General features: G+C 37.6%; 1 protein-coding gene across 3 annotated transcripts in view; it reads left to right on the top strand.

The window, feature by feature from the left end:
* Positions 1-19,163, top strand: part of VEPH1 (ventricular zone expressed PH domain containing 1) — a 246,767-nt gene that overhangs the window by 2,760 nt on the left and 224,844 nt on the right. For 2 of the 3 annotated variants that reach the window (XM_033203227.1, XM_033203224.1), the window contains exon 2: positions 5,295-5,589. In XM_033203227.1, the coding sequence (XP_033059118.1) occupies positions 5,452-5,589 (138 nt within the window). In that variant the 5' untranslated portion in view covers positions 5,295-5,451. Of the gene's footprint in view, positions 1-964; positions 1,401-5,294; positions 5,590-19,163 lie in introns of those variants that run through there. The other variant, XM_033203218.1, reaches the window with a different exon arrangement.

Raw genomic sequence — 19,163 nt, forward strand, 5'->3', positions numbered from 1 at the left:
ACTGGAGTCCCATAGAGTGTCTAATTCAGGACTCTACACCCTTTAAAAAAAATAAAACAGTATAAAAATCTAGGGATTAAAAATCAGTAATAAGGAATAAAGGATTAAAAGGGAAAGCTAAAGCATTATCATCTATTCCATTAAAAGAGGAGCCTTCATTAGTATCTTTTAAATTAGAAAACTGCTAATGAAAAAATACAGCTACTCATGAATGACTGGATTCTTGATTTCTATAAAGGGACTCTTCAAGGGGATAATTCTCCAAATGTGGATGTCATAAAAATGTGATTGATCACCAACTGTCTAGGCAGATTTATGAGGTCGTTCTCCTGGAACACACGACCTGTTTTAACTGTGGCCACCCTGACCACACCCTTTGAGTAGACACATCACACCCTTTCAGTGAGCACAAAGATGAGATTATCTGCAGGATAGCTGCCTGTACGCATTGCCAGAAGAGAGATGATTTGATAGCTATAGATCTACCACAGGAACAGATGATTTAGGGGTCGAGAAGAATGCAGTTTTAAAAACCTTGCTTTTTAAAGTGCACTGTTAACTGTTTAAAGAATAAAGGAAAGTTCCAGTGCCTTTTTCTCCATCAGAGTGTCAGTAGATTAAGCAGGATAAACCTTTTTCCTGAGTGTTGCTACAATATTTAAAAGTATAAATCCAGTATATCTGGTCCACGTGGATTTTTATGAAAAGCTTTCCAGAAATAACGAAAAAAAGAGAGTATGTATGTTGTGAAGTTTTTTCTGTTTCTTAGCAACTTCCCGCATACTTAAACTTTCAGTAATATTACTCTAGAAGCAGAGCAAAGGGATACTTTCTTTAGGAGGTGACCCTTACTGGAGGAACACTCAGTTTCCAAAACGTGTGTGAAATCTCAGGGAGAGGGAAGTGTTAATGAAGCTGCAGTTCTCTTCTCCTCCCCTGGGGCTCGGAGAGGTGGCTCCCTACAGCCATTACGTTCACCTGCTTGAGTTCCTGTTGAAAATGGTTTCCTGCGTGGCTCGCCGCCGCCCCCCATTCTTCCCTAGGAAAGTATAGATTTTCACGAACACAGGGAGTTCTGTTTTCTCTGTTAAAAACAACTCTCCTTTACTGGAGCAGGCTTTGTGTTTCACCCCAGGAAACAGAGCATTGCACTGGGAGGTAACTCCGCTGGGTGAGGTGCAGCCTGTCACCTGACCGGTCTCTGGGGCTGCCGGTGGCATCAGGCTGCATTCCTTGAATTCTTCCACCCGGCACCAGCTCCGCAATGAACAACTTCAGGTTCACTGAGCTGAGTGGATTCCACTCGCTGTGCCCTCGGAGCCTGCCTGAATCTCCCGCCCAGTCTCAAACCTTGCAGCTGAGTAACTGCAAGGGCGCCTTTGAGGAGTAGCAGCACGCAGGTAAAGTCTACTTTGCGCGGGACAGCTGTGACTCCCTGAAATGTGCCGTGTTTGGCGCCGTCATTTCTGTTTTTGTCGTTTCTGTTTCTCCTTACAGAAAGCTGATTCGCCAGCAAATACCTGTTTAAAAACAACAACAACAACAACAACAACAACTATATAAGGAGAAGGTGGGCCTCAGATTAGAACCCCTTAAAGATTAGGGAAAGAAATTATGAAGGAAGCAAATTAAAGGCAGTAAGAATTGTATAAACCAGTTTTTAAAATCATATACAAAGTATGAAATTCTGGAGTCTGAATGTGAATATTGGCTCTGTGTGTAAACTTGGGCATAATACTTAACCTCACTGGTCCTGTTTCCTCTTAGGTGGTAATATCTACCTGCAGAGTTGATGGGAGAACTAAGAGAAGTGTCTAGTGTCTAGCAAAAAGTTGATGTGTAGAAAGTATTTGCGTATGTGCACATATGTGCATGTGTGTATATGGTGTGCTTGTGTGTATATGGTGCATGTATATGTGCACATGCACACAGGCCACAGGACTATAATATTCATAAGGGTAGGGAGTTTCTCAGAACATAAGGTAGAATTTGATCTGGCTCTGACCTTCCCTGCTATTGCAAAAAGACCAGCAGGAGAAGCCAGACACCTGAGCAAAATATTAATGAGAGCTGCTGAAAAATAAATAATGTGCCTTGCCAGTCCTTATCTAGGAAGGGATGTGCAGCATGTGGAAGTACTCACTGAATGAGAGCTGATGGGAAGAGGGCAGCTCAATAATAATTATCTCACACAGTCATGAATACAACTATCCTGGGAGACCAGCTGCCTTCAAGCTTAACTTGGCAACTTACTCTTCAAGTGCCTCTTGAAGGCTGGTGGTTACTTTCCTCTCTAAACATCAGTTTTTGATTGCATGGAATTGTCATAAGAATTAAGTGGCTCAGCATGTGGGAAGCACTGAGATAAGTACCTGACACATGGCGAACACCCATCAAATGTCAGTTGTGCCATTATTTTATAAAGGACTCCTTTACGCATTATCACCTGTGACCCTCAAAACACCCTGATGAAACAGACGAGGTGTGTATTAGCCCCATTTTGCAAATAAGAAAACCAAGGCTCAAGAAAGGAAAAAAACATGAACTAAAGGTCCCATAATCACTGAGTAGCTGAGCTGGGACTTGACCCTTGGTTCCTAGATGAGCAGATGACTTAGTATGGACTTAGCACAAGTGCATTGAATGAAATCTGTAAAAATCTTAGTTATCCTAAAGGTGCTTCTCAAATGCCATTTCCTCCATGAAGCTATTCATTATCATCTTCCCCTGGAAGTGACTTCTCTCTCCCTTGTACTTCCCCAAACTTCTTTTTGTGTTATCCAGGAGATTTTTCTCTTGGTCACTCCCATATTGTACAAGGTGTTTTGAAGATCACTGTTGAAAATGTGCAAAGGAGCCCTTTGTAAAATAATGTGCAAGTCCCACCTCTCCCCACTCCACCCCTAGGTTTGTGAAAACTTTCCTGTATGGCTGTGTGTTAAACAACTTGATGTTTCTGTTTAGGGCCCAAAGCAATGTTTTGCATGCGATGGGCCCTCCAGAGTAACAGCTGAAGTTGGAAGCACGAATGTGGGACTCCACACCAGGTGTCATGTAAATGTGAAGTGTGCAGAAAGAACCCAGGAAAAGCCTGGGGGTGCTCCTCTGTACCAGCACGTATTTCTGCTCTTTCTTGGAGCTCTTGAGCATCTATGACTGGGGCAGCTGAATGTACTTCATGGAGTGCCACATGTCCAACAAACTGACAGGTCAGGTGAAGTCATTTCCATCCAGTTTTCCTGAATATTATTTTATTGAGACTCTTGTCACTGTAAATATCTGAGCCTGGGAGGAAAATGTGTTAAGAGAAAAATGTAGGAAAACACTGTGCTGATTTTTCTTAGAGATATTGTGATTCACTCTTCCACATTTCCCAGGGTGCAAACTATTTTGCAGTACCTCACTCTGTGCTCCACCTGCCTCTGAAAGCTTACCACTCTCCTTTGCTCTTCCTCCAAGCATCTTCTCCTTGTGACTCTCTTGCTCTCTGGTTGCTCTAAATCCCAGGGCATAGAATGGGCAAGGATCCAGGAGCAGTGTGGAAGGGGACAGGAATTCATTTCGTTGCTTAATAACCCTGCTCACACCTTCATCACTAAATATTAATAATGCTCTTAGGACCTTTACTCCTTACAGTAGCCTCACATCTTACCTGGAGTCAATATTTCATAACGGTTATGAACTTGGAGTCTAGCACTACTGGGGTCTCTGGATTCAAATTCCCGTTCTCCAGCTTGGTAGCTGCATGACTTTAGTAGTTATTTAACTACCTCAGGTTGCTCACCTACAAAGTGGGGATGATATATCTTCATATAGTTTTGAGGATTAGATGAGTTAGTATTTACAAAGTGTTTATGCCTGGTACATAGATAAAGGCATGTAAGTATCAGGCTTCATTTTTCAAAAGCTGGTAGATAGTACAAAAATTGCATATAGGCAGTATTTTCCTTAAAATCCCTATGACTCATGAATTGTACCACTTAGAATACTACAGGTAGCTTATTTAGTTGAGTGTCTAATTAAAGATTTGGCTTGTATTTAGAGGCCATGTTGTGTGAAGAGTATGTGTCTTTAAACTTGCATTCAACACAAAGAGGTGCTCTCACAACAATAGCTCAGAGGAGAGGGCTGAGACTACCCAAGGGAACAACAGATTCTCCTCTCCCTTTTCACACTCTTTCTGACAAACACATTCAGAGTAAAATGCTAGGCAGAATTGCCTATTGCTTATATTAAATAACTCACTCTTGGCTCTCACTAAGCATGTGGCTGCATTTGTAAGTTACCCACATGTATGAGGTGATTCCCCTCTACTGTAAACTGTGAGGGAAGCGCACTGGACTGAAATCAGGAGACTATCCTTGCCACAGCTATTATGGGGCCTTGGGGAAGTCATTAAACCTCACTGGCCATTAAATGATTACTAAGGTCTCTACCAGTGCAAATGGTCTGTGATTTTATTAGGCCCAGAAGGGAGCTGATGAGAATAATCAGATGTCTAATTTGTGCCTTTGGTCTCCTCTCTGTAGACTGTTAATTGGGTGAAAAATATAGTGGAACTTTATTATTTCAACTGGAATAGAGGGAGGGTTGCCTGATCTCAAAGCCCTTTTTTTAGCCTTCATGGCAAGGCTATCATGTTCATTTAAGTGTTCAAGTTCATCTTCATGTTCAGTAGAGATTTAGCTATGCCATTCTCCTAAGCAGCATCCTTCATTTTATTACTACTTGATTATAGAGTACGTAGGAGTAGGGTAAGTACTGAGGACACCTTTTTGACTGACAGAGGGGGGAACTTCTACTGCTAGCATAGCAAGGCAGCCCAATCAAGAGGGTAAGCACTGGTTTCTGTGTCCAGGTTCTGGAAGAAAGGGTTCTAGGAAGTCGGTCTAGGAGATGTTTCCTATGCTCCCTCTTTTCCTTTTGTTCTCCCTTTCTGTTTGATTCCCATGAGAATCTGTTTGAGGAAAATCTGGCAAGTGTTAGGCATGATTATTGTTTGTCCTTGTGACATGGAGAGAAGAGAAGGATATAGAAAGGAGAAAAGTGTGGGGCTCATGTTGACTTTTAAAGTTCAAATTAAATTCTGGAGAAACCTAGAAATTTTTGACAAGACTTTTTGAGACAAAAACAAGGAAACAGCTCATTTAAAGATCATTAAGCCGGGATCTATTACTCCAGGCACATGTTTCCAAGTTTCTTTTTTCTCTCTCTCTCTGCTGGACACCAAGTTCACATTCTGAGCTTATGCCATTCTGCCAGGGGCTATATTGTGTCATTTGTTTCCCTTGCAGAGAGTGTCAATGAAGACCTCAAAGTCTGGAGAAAAATGACCTTTCATGGAATAAGAAGTGTACCTCCTGCTACATGTTTTTGTCTTACTGACCTCTGATAACTGAAACACATGGATCTGGGTCTGTAGAAAGTCAACTGATCAAACTCCTCCTCACCATGCATCAACTGTTCAGACTGGTTTTGGGACAAAAAGATCTTTCACGAGCTGGGGACCTCTTCTCCTTAGATGACTCTGAGATTGAAGACAGCCTGACAGAAGCTTTGGAGCAAATTACGATAATTAGCTCATCTTCAGTAAGTAAACTGGTTTACAGACTACATCTCTGAAATGGCCTATCCTAGAGCTAGAGATTTGTATATATCCTGGCAGAAGGATCTTTGCAGGGGAAAGAGGAAATACCACTAATACTGGTCTTTCTTAACTCTGCTCTGTGGTTTTGTTGGCATCTAAGAAATAACAGTAGGGAAGTCATGGCTTAGCGGGGGCAGTTAGATTGTTTTTTGCCCACTCACAAAGACCAGAATTCTGAAAATTGCAGACCAGGGTGGAATTCTCACAAAAATATTATTTAGGGGCTATTTTTATTTCCTTGAAATGACACTGACAGGAGAGGGAGCAAATCCAGGGAAAAGCAGACCTGCAGAGCAGCACAATAGCATCCGTAAACAAGAGCAGGGTGTGTGGGGGAGGCTGAATAATGAAAGAAGGCAGGATGACACCTCCTGCCACGCAGGTAATATGAGACCAGGACAACAATCACTCTGCTGCCAGAAGTGACAGTTGCCCAGGGCTTGATAACGCTGATTCTGTTTACTTCTGTATTGTCTCTATTTTTTATCTTTCCCTTGCTTCTTTTTCTACCCACCCACACCCCTGCTCCCTGGACCCGCCATTTAATTCCACCCACCCATTATTAGTCCCCAGTGTGATCAGACAGATGTAAAACCTCCCATCAATCCTTGCATTCCTTTGCTTCTCTTCAATGTCAAGATTATGTATTCTGAAAGCACTTCCCAAAGGGGATGGATGTGGAGTGCCCAGTGTGCTTTCATGTTGACTGTCTTGATTGTACTTGGACCCTCCATGAGACTGGTCCCACTTCAAAGGCCTAGGGCCACCAGGCATCCACCCACATCCTCCCAGCTCAGCAGTGTTTGCCAACACTTGGCACAGACACCCACTGGGAAGAGGAAAGTGGTGGGACTCAAGCCATACAATACTGAACTGGCAAATGTGTGCATATTTCAGAAACAACAGTGCTCTTCCATGTTACAAAGAAGATATATTTAAAAGGTATACTGGCAACCTATGCAGCCTCCTCTTCAAGCCTATTTTCTCTTGCTGGCTGCCATTAACATCCCAAACTCCCCCCAGTGACCAATGAAGTCACTGCTCAAAAAACTCTTCTTTTTCTCAGGTAATGTCTTTGATGGCAATTACTCATCCACATCTTTTCCAGAACATTAATCAACTTAGTTTGACTCAAAGCACAACATGTTGCTGGTACATTTTCATTTTCTGGGTAAGATTTTTGTCCTGTTTTCAGAAGCCCCTTCTTTCACAGTCCTCTGCAAATAAACTGGCTGAAAATTACACTGAGTTTTCATCTTCTTAATAGGAAAACTAAACAAAACAGAAATCAAAGATCACATAGGTTCCCTAAAGCCTACTTCCACTAGAGGTCACTAGTGGCCAGTTATTTCTTTTGTTGCCATCATTATTTCTTTTGTTTCCATAATTGCTTGTTTCACAGACATCAAATTCAGAATTTTAGGACTGGTGACTCAGTTCTATTATATAGCTCCACTGGTTAACTATTAAGGCTGGCAAGTCCCTTGTCATTAGGATCATCGTCCATTCCTTAAGCTGTCCAAATAGCATCTCACTCTACCAGGAGTTCTGGAGAGCCAGGAGTTGATGTGTCTTCATCTACTAACTTTTACCACATCTGACTTCTTCCATTTCTCTATCTGTAACCCCTTCATGGAGCAGAAGAAAAATGGTAGCTTCTAATTTATATATACCAAGTTTGAGGTTACCAATGCCAGCAGCTCCTTATCTTCCTTTTCTGATTAGCACATGGAACCACCATGCCTGCTCTATGGCTTGCTTCCCTGTTAGCTGTGTCCCATCCTTCTCTCAGATCCAGCCCCAGCTATTCCTCTCTAGGCCTTTCCTAATGACCTTGGATCTCAGTAATCAATTCCACTTCTCATTTCTCTTCAGAAATGTAGAACAGGAAGGGATCTTCTAAATCGCCTTTTCCAACTTCCAGCACAGAAGATTGCTGAAAAATAGGTGGCTTCTGCACTTGCAGTGATGAGAATATGCTGGGTTTCTAATATTGTTACCTGCTCCTCAATTTCCTTTGGTAAATTATCCCTTTCCGTTGCATGAAGCCTTGATGGCGTCTCCATCAAGGTTCCCTACCATGAGTGCCCACTACCCTTCCCTATCAGGGGTGGGGGAGAGAAGAGGTGAGACACACGGCCCAAGCTTGAAAATCAGAAGTTTTTCCCCAGTAATTTTAAGAAAGATATCAGCAGAGGGTGATTTATCATGAGGACGGTGCCCCAAAGAAACAATACTTTACTTCCTCCCCCTCCATCATTGTAGCTGCCTTGATCACTGCTCCTTTTAAGGCCTGGTCCTTCACTTTCTCCTTCAAACATGTGGGCCACCTCTTATCTTCTTATTATTGCTATTATTATTATTTTTTGCTGTACTTATTCAGAATTTTTCTGTTGCTTATGATCAAAGAACCCTGACAAAGAGATAGCTGTTTCATTGTTGGGAGTTCAAATGGTTAACATGTTCCTCTGCTTAGCCAGATGAACTCTTACTTTGTACTTTCTAACTGTTGTCTCTGTTCTGTTCTCTGCCCCCAACAATCAAAAGAGTCTACCTTCCATTTCTACAAGAACAACTTTAAACCTTTTGAAGATAAGCACCAGGCTTCACCTCTGGCTTGTCTCCTCCCAGCTAAACATCTTAGTGTCCTTGGGTTTTCCATGAAAAAGAAGGAGGCTGTGTCAGGGAAAGGTTACACCACCTCATGTTGTAGCCCTCAATTGTCAGATCTGGAAAACTCAATTTTGTTGGTACCTGAGAAATGCTATCCAAAACATGCTATCCAAACACAAGACTTGGAAATATAAATTAGAACACGATGTATTGATTTACAATGAAAATTATAACTCATACAGATCAGAATTCTTGTGTGTTTCATGCTGTTCTCCTCAAGTCTGTTTACTCAGTCTTTCTTTGGATAAGAAATACTTTTATTGATTAGGTTTCTTCCTCCTCCATTGCAATCACATTCCAGCCCTTCCTCCCTGAGATTACATCTAACTCACTTGCAAAGTCACCCATGAAAAGATAATGTCTTGGTTTAGGCCTGTACTGGCTAATCCCAGTCATACGAGTGGACTTTATTGGTTTAATCCTCAAAGGACAATCTTGTTTCTACCTTGTTAGAGAAGGCTTCATTGAAGCTCCCAAGTATTGCCTACACTCTTAACATTCTGGTTACCCTCCTTTGGAATAGTCCTAATTTATTATTGTAATTTATCGTTGCTCAGTGCTCAGACCAATTGCTTAGAACAACTATTAATACTAGTCAAATATTCCGTGTTTTTAAAAAATCAGTTGTCTACATTTATCTTGTGATGTGCTAAGGCATTCCGGTTGAATCAAGACTTATAATTAGGTAAGTTTAAATTTTTTAAAGTGTATTCTGCCACATTTTAAACATTGCAAAAAAATTTATTGTCTTTAAGCCCTCATTCCAGAATATGCCTTTTAAACATCATGATTCTGTCAAATATATTACTTATCACTTTCAGCTCTGTGGAATCCAAAAATGTGGCAAACAAGCCTCCAATCCTTCCCCCAGAGCCACTCACAAAATAATTAAACCTTAGTAGATTTCACTCTCCAGTCCATGTCCTCTTTTTCTACCAGTTACTACAAAATACTGCTATGAAATATTTTGCCCTTACGTTTCACTTTGAAAATGTGACTCCTCAACTCAATATCCTCTCCAAGTTCCCAAACATACCTTTAAGTTTTGTCTTTTCATTTCGAGTCCTTTCTAGACCACTTTTACCTAATAATCACTTGTACTAACTTGGCTTTCCTCCCAGGCTACTCCAAATGAGATTGTCTCATCCACTCATCCACTTCTCCCACCTTTCCCTTGGTGTTCACCTCGTGCCCAACTGATCCATCCACCTTCCAGTACTCTTTATTTTTCTTTTAATAATGAAACACACCAGGCACACAGAATCACCTACTTTAACATGTTAGGTACAATTGAAAATCCCTGCATGTCTGTTTTTAATCCAATTCTCCTCTGTCATGCTTCCCAAGGTAACCAATATCCTGCTTGTGGTATTTAGCTATGCATGGTTGCTTTTTGTTTTTGTTTTTGCTACATATCCATGGTTCCAAAGTGAATTACAGCATAATATTTCATATTTTTAAACTTTATATAAATGTTGTCATAGGGCTTAAATTACGTTTTTGAGATTTGTCTATATTGGTGCATGTAGTTTCAACTCATTTATTTTTGCTGAGGCAGAGTATTCCCTTATAAGAATGTGCTACAATGTATCCATTCTTTTTTAAGTCTACATTTATTATTTAAACAGTGCTACAGTAAACATCCTTGTAATTGGAAATTTTGGCCAATTATTTCTAAAGTTCTAAATACTTGTAATTGCCAAGTATTTCTGAAGTACACAATTCAAAGTGAAACAACAGGTTTTAGGGTTTTGTGTCTTTGCAACTTTATGATTATACCAACAAATTGCTTTCCAATGTGGACGTGCCAGTTTACACACCTAACATCAGTGTCTGAAAGTTCCAGTTGTTTTATATCCTCACCAGTGCTTGCTTTTTATCAGATTTTAAAAGTTTTTTTTTTATCTAAGTGAAGCAGCACGTAATTGTTTAAACATACACTCCCCTCATTATTGCCGAGGTTGACCACTTTTTCATATGCTTATTTGCTATTTGCCATTTGTTTTCCTCTGAAGGAAGTGCCTACCACTTTACTTCCAGTGAAGTATCTGTTTATGTTTTTTTTTTTCTTTTTTCTTTTGTAGTTTCAAAATCTTATTTTATTAACTTGGAGTATTTTGTATATTCTTGTATTAGTCCTTAGTCACCTACGCAGGTTGCATATCTCACTCTGATACACAACTTATCTCTTACCTTGTAATAAGTCTTGGTATCTGGTAGGACAGTATTCCCAAACTTCTTTAACATTGCTTTGTTGGTTTCTGTTCTTTAATAATTTTATATTAAGCTTCTCCTGTTTTCTGAATAATTCTATCAGTATCTTAATTGGGTGTAATTTTATCTATAGATTAATTTGAAGAAAATTAACATCATTATGTACTGTGTTTATATCTATAGACACTGCATTTCTATCCCTTTATTTATATGTTTTTAAATGTTGTTCAGAAAGGTTTTATGATATTTTTCCTACGAATGTTAAGAATATTATACACCTTTTGTTAAATGTACAAGTGTTTTATATTTTTTTCTGAGAATATGAATATTCTTTTTTAAAATTATATTTTCCAATTATATTTTCAGTTGATTATAACATAAGTGATTCTTGTATAGTGATCTTACGTTCACCAAACTCACTCAACTCTCCTATTAATCCTAATAATTTGTCTATATACATTTTCCAGTTTATTCAACAAATATTTATTAGTTGTCTACTACGTTTCAGACACTGTACTGGATGTTAGGATATAAGAGTCATCCAAAAAGACAAAAAAAGGCCCTCTGACATCATCCATTTAATCGGGTAAGACAGAAAATAAACAAATAAGGAAGATATGTAGTGTATTAGAAGATAAGTAAGTGCTATGTAGAAAATTAAAGCAGAGGGCAGTGATAGGGTATCGGAGGCTTGAAATTTTAAATAGGGTGGACAAGGTAGTCCATACTGAGACAAAAGCTGACATTGAAGCAAAACTTGAAGGAGATGAGAGAGCAATACTTGTGGGTATCTGGAGAAAATCATTTCAGGCAGAGGAACCATTAAGTACAAAAGTCCTAAGGTTGTAGACTGGAGTTTCTGAGGTCAGTGTGGCTGTAGTGAAGGGAACAATGGGGAAAGGGAGATGAGATTAGGAGAGAAGTGGAGGCTGGATTGTTGGAGTCTTGAGCAACCACTGGGGAGTTCTGAGCAGAAGTAACATGGTCTGATTTTTCTATTCCTGTTTTGGGAACAGTCTGTGGAAAGACAAGAGTGAAATCAGAAAGGCCAGTTAACTGGCTACTGAAATAATTCAGATAAGAAGCAGCAGAGATTCTGACCATCATGGAGCAGTGGTGGTGGTGAGAAGTGTTCAGATGATCCTAGATGTATTTTGAAGATAGGACCAACAGGATTTGCTGAAGTATGTGTGTGTGATGAAGAGAGAGAGGGGCGGGGGGAGAGAGAGAGAGAGAGAGAACAAACTGAAGATTTTTGGCTTGAAAAACTAGCATAATAAAATTATCAATAAGTAAGATGAAGACGACCAAGGAAGGAAGGAATTTGGAGAGGGAGGGTGAGGGGAAGGGAGTGTAGGAAGAATCACGAGTTTCACTTTACTTGCGTAAAGTCTGAGCTGTCAGAATTCTGAGTGGAGATGTGCAAGTATTGTATGTATGAGTCTGGAGCAGGAGAGAAGTCTGGGCTGGCAATTGTAATTTTGGAACTTGTCAGCCTTGAGACTGAGCGAGGTCACCAAGGGAGTGAGTGCAGACAAAGTAAAAAGTCCAGAGACTGAGTCCAGTACTCAGAAGTTAAGGAGATGATGAAGGACTAGGAAAATAAACTGAGAAGAAATATCCAGTAAAAAAAAAAAAAAAGAAAGTCAGAAGATAATGGTGTCCTGAATGCCAGGTGAATAAACTGTTCCAAGGACAGAGTGATGTCAAATGCCACTGATTGGTCAAGTGAGATTTGTCACTGATTGGTCAAGACTGAGAATTGCCTGAGGTTCAGACACATGAAGGTCATTATGACTCGACAAGAGCAGTTGTCACTGGATGGGTCAGACTGAAAGCCAGATTGGAGTTAGTTCAAGATGGTGGGAAGAGAAGAAATGAAGAAAATGAGCAGTGACAACCCTGGGCATTTTCCCATAAAGATCAGAGAAATGGGCTGGTATTTAGAAAGAATGGGATAGGGAGAGAGGAGAGAATCAAGAAAAAATATGTTTTAAATGGGAGAAGCACATTCCTTGATTTTTTTATGCATAAGTCATCACTTTAAAATAATTATGGTTTTGTTTCTTCCTTTCCAATCCTTATTCTGTTATTTGATTTCTTTGTCTCACATTCTGACTAGCTCTTCAGAACTAGATTGACTAGAATGAGTTATCCTTCTCTTTTTTATTTAAAGAGAGTTTTCTGACTTTTCAGTGTAAGCATAATGTTTGCTCCAGGCTTTTGGTTAATGCTCTTTATCAGATTAAGGAGGTTCTCATTTATTCCTGTTTTTCTAAGAATTGTTTAATTTTATCAACTGATTTTTCTATCCTCTTGAGATAATCCTATTTTCCCCTTTAATCTGTTAATGTGGTGAATTACAGTAATAGATTTTTGAAATATAGAACCATTATTGCATTCCTGGAGCAAAATAAAATCTGTTGTTTATTTTAATGCATTTTAAAATGTGGTTTGCTGTTTTTAAAGTAGTTTTAGAACTATGCTTATATATGAGATTGGACTTTAATTGCCCTTTTTCCACTGTCTTTACCTGGCTTTGATATCAAGTTATACACAGTAGTTTCATAAAATGAGTTGAGAAATGTTTCCACATTTTCTGTTATCTGCAAGAGTTTGTAATATTGTGACCTAACCCTCAAAGATTTCATAGAACACTGTAAACTCTCTGGTACTATAAATTTGTGTATTTTAATAGATTTTTAAGCTACTGATTCAACCTCTTTGAGGAAAATTAGGAATGTTGCTTCAGTCACTTTTGGTAAAGTATATTTTCTAAGCAATTTTATATTTTATCTGAGTTTTCAAATTTATTATCATCAAATTGTTTGAATTATTATTTTTTGGCAGCATCTGTATTCATTGATATCTTATCAATACTTTCAGAGCTTTGTCTTCTACTTTTCAAAGTTTTGATTTATTGATCATCTGTATAGGATCATTTCAAAATCTCATTAATTTCTTTTCAAGTCTTTACTACTTTACTTTTTGTACTTTCTATGGCTTTCTTCTTTTTTTTTAGTCTCCTCAATCGTATAATTAGGTTATTGATTATTTTAACTTTCTTATTTTCCAATATAAGCATGTAAGACCATAAATTTCTTGCTAAGTAACATTTAGCATCGTTCTACGAGTTTTGAGATACGTTTTTATTGTAAATTCTAAATATTTTCTTAGTTTTATTGTGACTTCCTCTGACTCACAAGTAATTTAGAAGTTAGTTTTAATTTCCCAAGAATTCTTATGATCTTTTTGTTGTTAAGTTAAATCTTAACTGCATGTAGTCAGAGAATGTGAACTGCATGATACTAGTTATTTCGAAGTAGTTGAGACTTGCTTTGTTACAGAGTTTATGGCTAATCTGCGTAAATAATAACAGCTAATACTTATGTGGCACTTACAGTGTGCCAGAAACTGTTCTAAGAGCTTTTCACATGTTAATATATTTATTTCTTTCAGTAGATTTTTGAGATAAGTATACCAATATTCCCATTTTATAGATGAGGAAACAGGCATAAAAATGTTAATAATGTAACTTGACCAAGGTTGTATAGCTAGTAACTAGTAGAAACAAAAATCAAGCCCAGAATGTGAGTTCAGAAACTATTCTTAGCCACCAAACTATGCTGCCTCTTTTTTTTTTTTTTTCTTGAGTCAGAGTCTTGCTCTGTCGGGTGCAGTGGTGCACTCAACCTCCGCCTCCTGGGTTCAAGCAATTCTCCTGCCTCAGCCTCCTTGGTAGCTGGGATTACAGGTGCCCACCACCACACCTGGCTAATTTTTGTATTTGCAGTAGAGATGGGGTTTCACCATGTTGGTCAGGCTTGTCTTGAACTCCTGACCTCACGATCCATCCTCCTTGGTCTCTCAAAGTGCTAGGATTATAGGCATAAGCCACTGCGCCTGGTCTATGCTGCCTCTTTAAATGTTTAATATGTGCTTGAAAGGAATGTGTATTCTCTAATTATTGGATATCTTAATATCTATATTATTATATATTAAATATGTTGATTAAAGAACTCTTGTTAATGATATTGTTCAAATTTTGTATATCCTCAGTAAGTTTGCATTTGTTTGGACTGTCAGTTACTAACAGATATGTTTTACATTTTCCATTATGATTTTGGGTTTGCCAATTTCTCCTTGTAATTTTGTTAAGCTTGCCTTTATTCATGTGGGGGCTTTTTTATTATGATGCAGAGGTTAGAGATTGTTATTTCTTTCTTGGAAAACTTTTCTTTTCATTAGTATATACTGAGCATTTTTATTCCTAATAAGTTTTGCCTGTTTTCTTTGGAGTAGAAGTTATCTATTTTTTTCTCTATCTTTTTACTTTTACCTGTCTATGTCATTATAACTTAAATGTAATTTGTAAATGTTATATAAGTAGATTTTTTCAATAATCCAAATAGAAAATATCTGTCTTTTAATTGGTAAATTTAGTCAACTCAAACTTACTATGATAAGCGATCTATTTGGATGTATTTCATTTTATTTGTGTTATATTTTCTGACTTTACCATGTTTATTTTTATCTTTTTTCTGAAAATTTTTAATTGATTGAGATTTTATCACTTTATTTTCTGCCACTCTTGTGGCTAGTGGATTGAAGATTATGTATTCTATTTCTATTATTTTAATATAGTTGTCTTTAACATTTTAGCAAATATACTGATGCTATTTCATCAATTCTAAGATAGACATTTTCCCATATTAAAATCTCTGAAATAAATGTGTGTTTTATAATTGATGACAATCTTCCAATTGCTGTTGGCCAGGCGGAAGTCATACATAGTTGTCATGGCCTCCATGTGCAGGAACTTGTCATATTGTTCTTCATATTGTTACCATTCTAACTGAATTGGATACCTTATTGTTCCTACCAATGTTGAGTTAAATATCCACTTAAAATGTTTTCAAAACTACTAGACTATAATGTGGCACTGAAACAGAAACTTATTGTATATGCAGAAAGGCGTGCAGAGATAGCATCATGGTATATAAGTTTTATATTAGTTAACCAATCATTGGGGGAATGACAGCAATTCCACATTTTCTTGCAAAATTATAACTGGGCACTATATGGAACCTAAAAAAGATTATAGTTTTTGTTACTGAGATATTGGTAAAAGATCACCTATTACACTATAATAAGTAATGCAATTGAGGGCAGGAGAAATGCACAGTTCTCTTAGAATAGATGAAAGAAATTTCAAGGAAATGAGAGTCTAGTATGCTCAATTAATATCCTGTATAGGACTCTCTTGGAGGCATGATGTCCCTCACAATTTAACTGGCAGTCTCTTCTCTTTCTTTATGACACACGAAATAATCATAGATCTTCTCATTGATGCCATCTTACATTTGATTAATTGCAGTAACTATGTCTAAAGTTATTCAGGAACTCTGTTCTCCTCCTATTCCTTGAAGTACGTTGGAATACTTTAATGCCCATCTTACATGTTATTAACCAGCACTTTTATTTACTTGTGTAACACCCTTGAAACTATTCTTTTTAAATGAGAGGCTTTTAAAAAATATATAGTCAATGCTTGCTTAAAATGCCTAATATTTCCCTGTTTCTTTTTTCACCTCTATTTTTTTATTGACTTTCTTTTTTGTTTGTTTTCCAGAACCCAAGTTCTTGTTTTCTGAAGTATACACTTTAAAAGTATCTTTAGCAAGTGCAGTGGCATGTCCCTGTAGTCCCAGTTACTCAGCATGCTGAAGTAAGAGGACCATTTGAAACAGGACTTTGAGGCTGCAGCATGCTATAATTGCATCTCTGAGTAGCCACTGTACTTCAGCCTGGGCAACATAGCAAGACCCCATCTTTGGGGAAAAGAAAGCCCTTCAGTGAAGGTGTGTTAATGATAAACTCTCTAAATATTTGTTTTTCTTAAAAAGTCCTTATTTTTGCCCTTAATTTTGAATAATTACCAGAATGTGCATTTCTAGATTGGCAGCCATTTCATTTCTCAGTAGTTTCTATTATTGCTGTCATGAAATGTGTTGTCAGTTTAATTGCCATTTCTTTATACTCAATCTACTTTTCTCTCTGTTTAATATTTTCCCTGTGCCTTTGGTGTTCTATGGTTTCACTATTACATGTCTAGATGTGGTTTTATTTGTATATTCCTACTCAATCCTTATTGTGTTTTGTGAGTTTGAGGGTTTTATGTCTTTTTTCAATTTTGTAAAGTTCTTAAACTTTTTCTCAAGTATTAACTTTTACATCTGATCTTTCCTTTTGTAAATCATATTTATTCACTCAGTTGTGCATCCAACAAATATGTATTGAGTGAATGCATACTCTCTTCTAGCAATATTCTAGGCATTGAGAACATAATAGTATTAAAAAAAGACAAAATCATCGCCCTCATATCTGTCATATTCTATCCTATTTTATCTTCCATATTTCTTGATCTATTATATTTTCCAACTTTATGTGATGTATTATTTTCTCAGCTCTGTCTTCCAATCCATTAAGTCTTTTTTTCAGCTCTATCCATCCACTGTTTCATCCATCTACTGAGGTTTTACTTTCTAGAGGGTTCTTTTTAAAAAACAAAATTTCTGGTTTTTAAAAAAGAAAAATAATTATTCTTTATACATTGACTGATTTTGAACATATAATTTAATAATTTGAGGTCAATAATTTCATTACCTGAAATTTTAAAATATCTAATTTGCTCTGTATTTAATCTGCTGACATGTGCTCATATTGGCTTATTTTCTTGGGTGTTTCGTAATATTAAATTTTTAAGTTCAGCATAAATAAGATTTTATTTGTGTAAGTACTGAGTGGTCTGGATTGAGTGTGGTACCTTCAAAGTAGTTTATATTTGCTTCTGCTAGGAATCCCAGCAATATTGTCAGTTCTGAGCTCACTTGTTGTTAGTGGTGGTGACATCTTGCCTTTGGAGATTCTTGAAGTGATAGAATAAATGACATAATATATCATTATATACACATAGTGTGTGTGTGTGTGTGTGTGTGTGTGTGTGTGTATGCTTTTAAAAGTGGAAAGAGGGATAAAAATATACAGGATTATTAGTATGGATGCCAATGTAGAATATGACTATAAGAGGGTAATAACTATGTGGTCCTTGTGCCGTACATTATTAAGTAGTTGTGGAATAAATGTATAAAAATATCAACCACACAAGAAAATATTTGTGAAGAAATTCAATTATCTCTCCTCCCTGACATCATAATTTATACCTATAAAACACTGCAGACACCACTAAAAGGGTCCTAGAACTGATAAACGACTTCAGTAAAGTTTTAGGATACAAAGCTCAATGTACAACAAGCATTAGCATTTCTACACACTAGTAACATTCAAGATGAGAGCCAAAACAAGAACACAATCCCATTTACAATAGCTGCAAGAAACTAAAATACCTAGGAATGCATCTAACAAAGAAGCCAAAAGATTTCTGCAGGGACAACTACAAAACTTTACTGAAAGAAATCACAGGTGACACAAACAAATGGAAAAATATTCCACGCTCATGAATTGAAAGAATCGGTATCATGAAAATAGCCATACTGCCCAAAGCAATCTATAGATTCAACACAATTCCTATCAAACGATCAACATCAGCTGGGCGCAAGTGACTCACACCTGTAATTCCAGCACTTTGGGGGGCCAAGGCAGGTGGATCACTTGAGGCCAGTTTGAGGCCAGCCTGGCCAACATGGTGAAACCCTGTCTCTACTAAAAATACAAAAAATTAACTGGGTGTGGTGGCACACGCCTGTGGTTCCAGCTACTCAGGAGACTGAGGCACAAGAATCACTTGAAACTGGGAGGCAGAGGTTACAGTGAGTTGAGATCACATCACTGCCCTCCAGCCTGGGTGATAGAGCAAGACTCTGTCTTAAAACAAACAAACAAACAAACAAACACAAAAAGCCTACCAACATCATTTTTCACAATATTAGAAAAAACTATTCTAAAATTCATATATAACCAAAAAAGAGTCCAAATACCCAAAGCAATCCTAAGCAAAAAGTATAAAGCTGGAGGCATCACATTACCAGACCTTAAACTATATTATAAGGCTACAGTAACTAAGACAGTATGGTACTGGTATAAAAACAGACACATAGACCAATGGAACAGAATAGAGAACCAAGAAATAAAGCCGCACACCTACAACTATCTGATCTTTGACAGAGTCAATAAAACTGAGCAATGAGGAAAGGACTCCCTATTCAATAAGTGACTAGCCATATGCAGAAGAATGAAACTGAATTCCTACCTATCACCATATACAAAGATTAACTCAAGGTGGATTAAAGATTTAAATGTAAGATCTCAAACTATAAGAATCCTCAAAGATAATCTAGGAAACACCATTCTGGACATTGGTCTTGGGAAAGAATTTATGACTAAGTCCTCAACCGCAATTGCAACAAAAACAAAAATGACAAGTGGGACCTAATTAAGCTAAAGAGCTTCTGTTTCTGTAGCAGTACCATGCTGTTTTAGTTACTATAGCCTTATAACATAGTTTGAAGTCAGGTAATGTGATGCCTCCAACTTTGTTCTTTTTGCTTAGGATTGATTTGGCTATTCGGCCTTTTTTTTGGTTCCATGTGAATTTTAGAATAGTTTTCTC

The sequence above is a fragment of the Trachypithecus francoisi genome, unplaced genomic scaffold (genome assembly GCF_009764315.1).
Source record: "Trachypithecus francoisi isolate TF-2019V2 unplaced genomic scaffold, Tfra_2.0 Lachesis_group0, whole genome shotgun sequence".
Lineage (NCBI taxonomy): Eukaryota > Metazoa > Chordata > Mammalia > Primates > Cercopithecidae > Trachypithecus > Trachypithecus francoisi.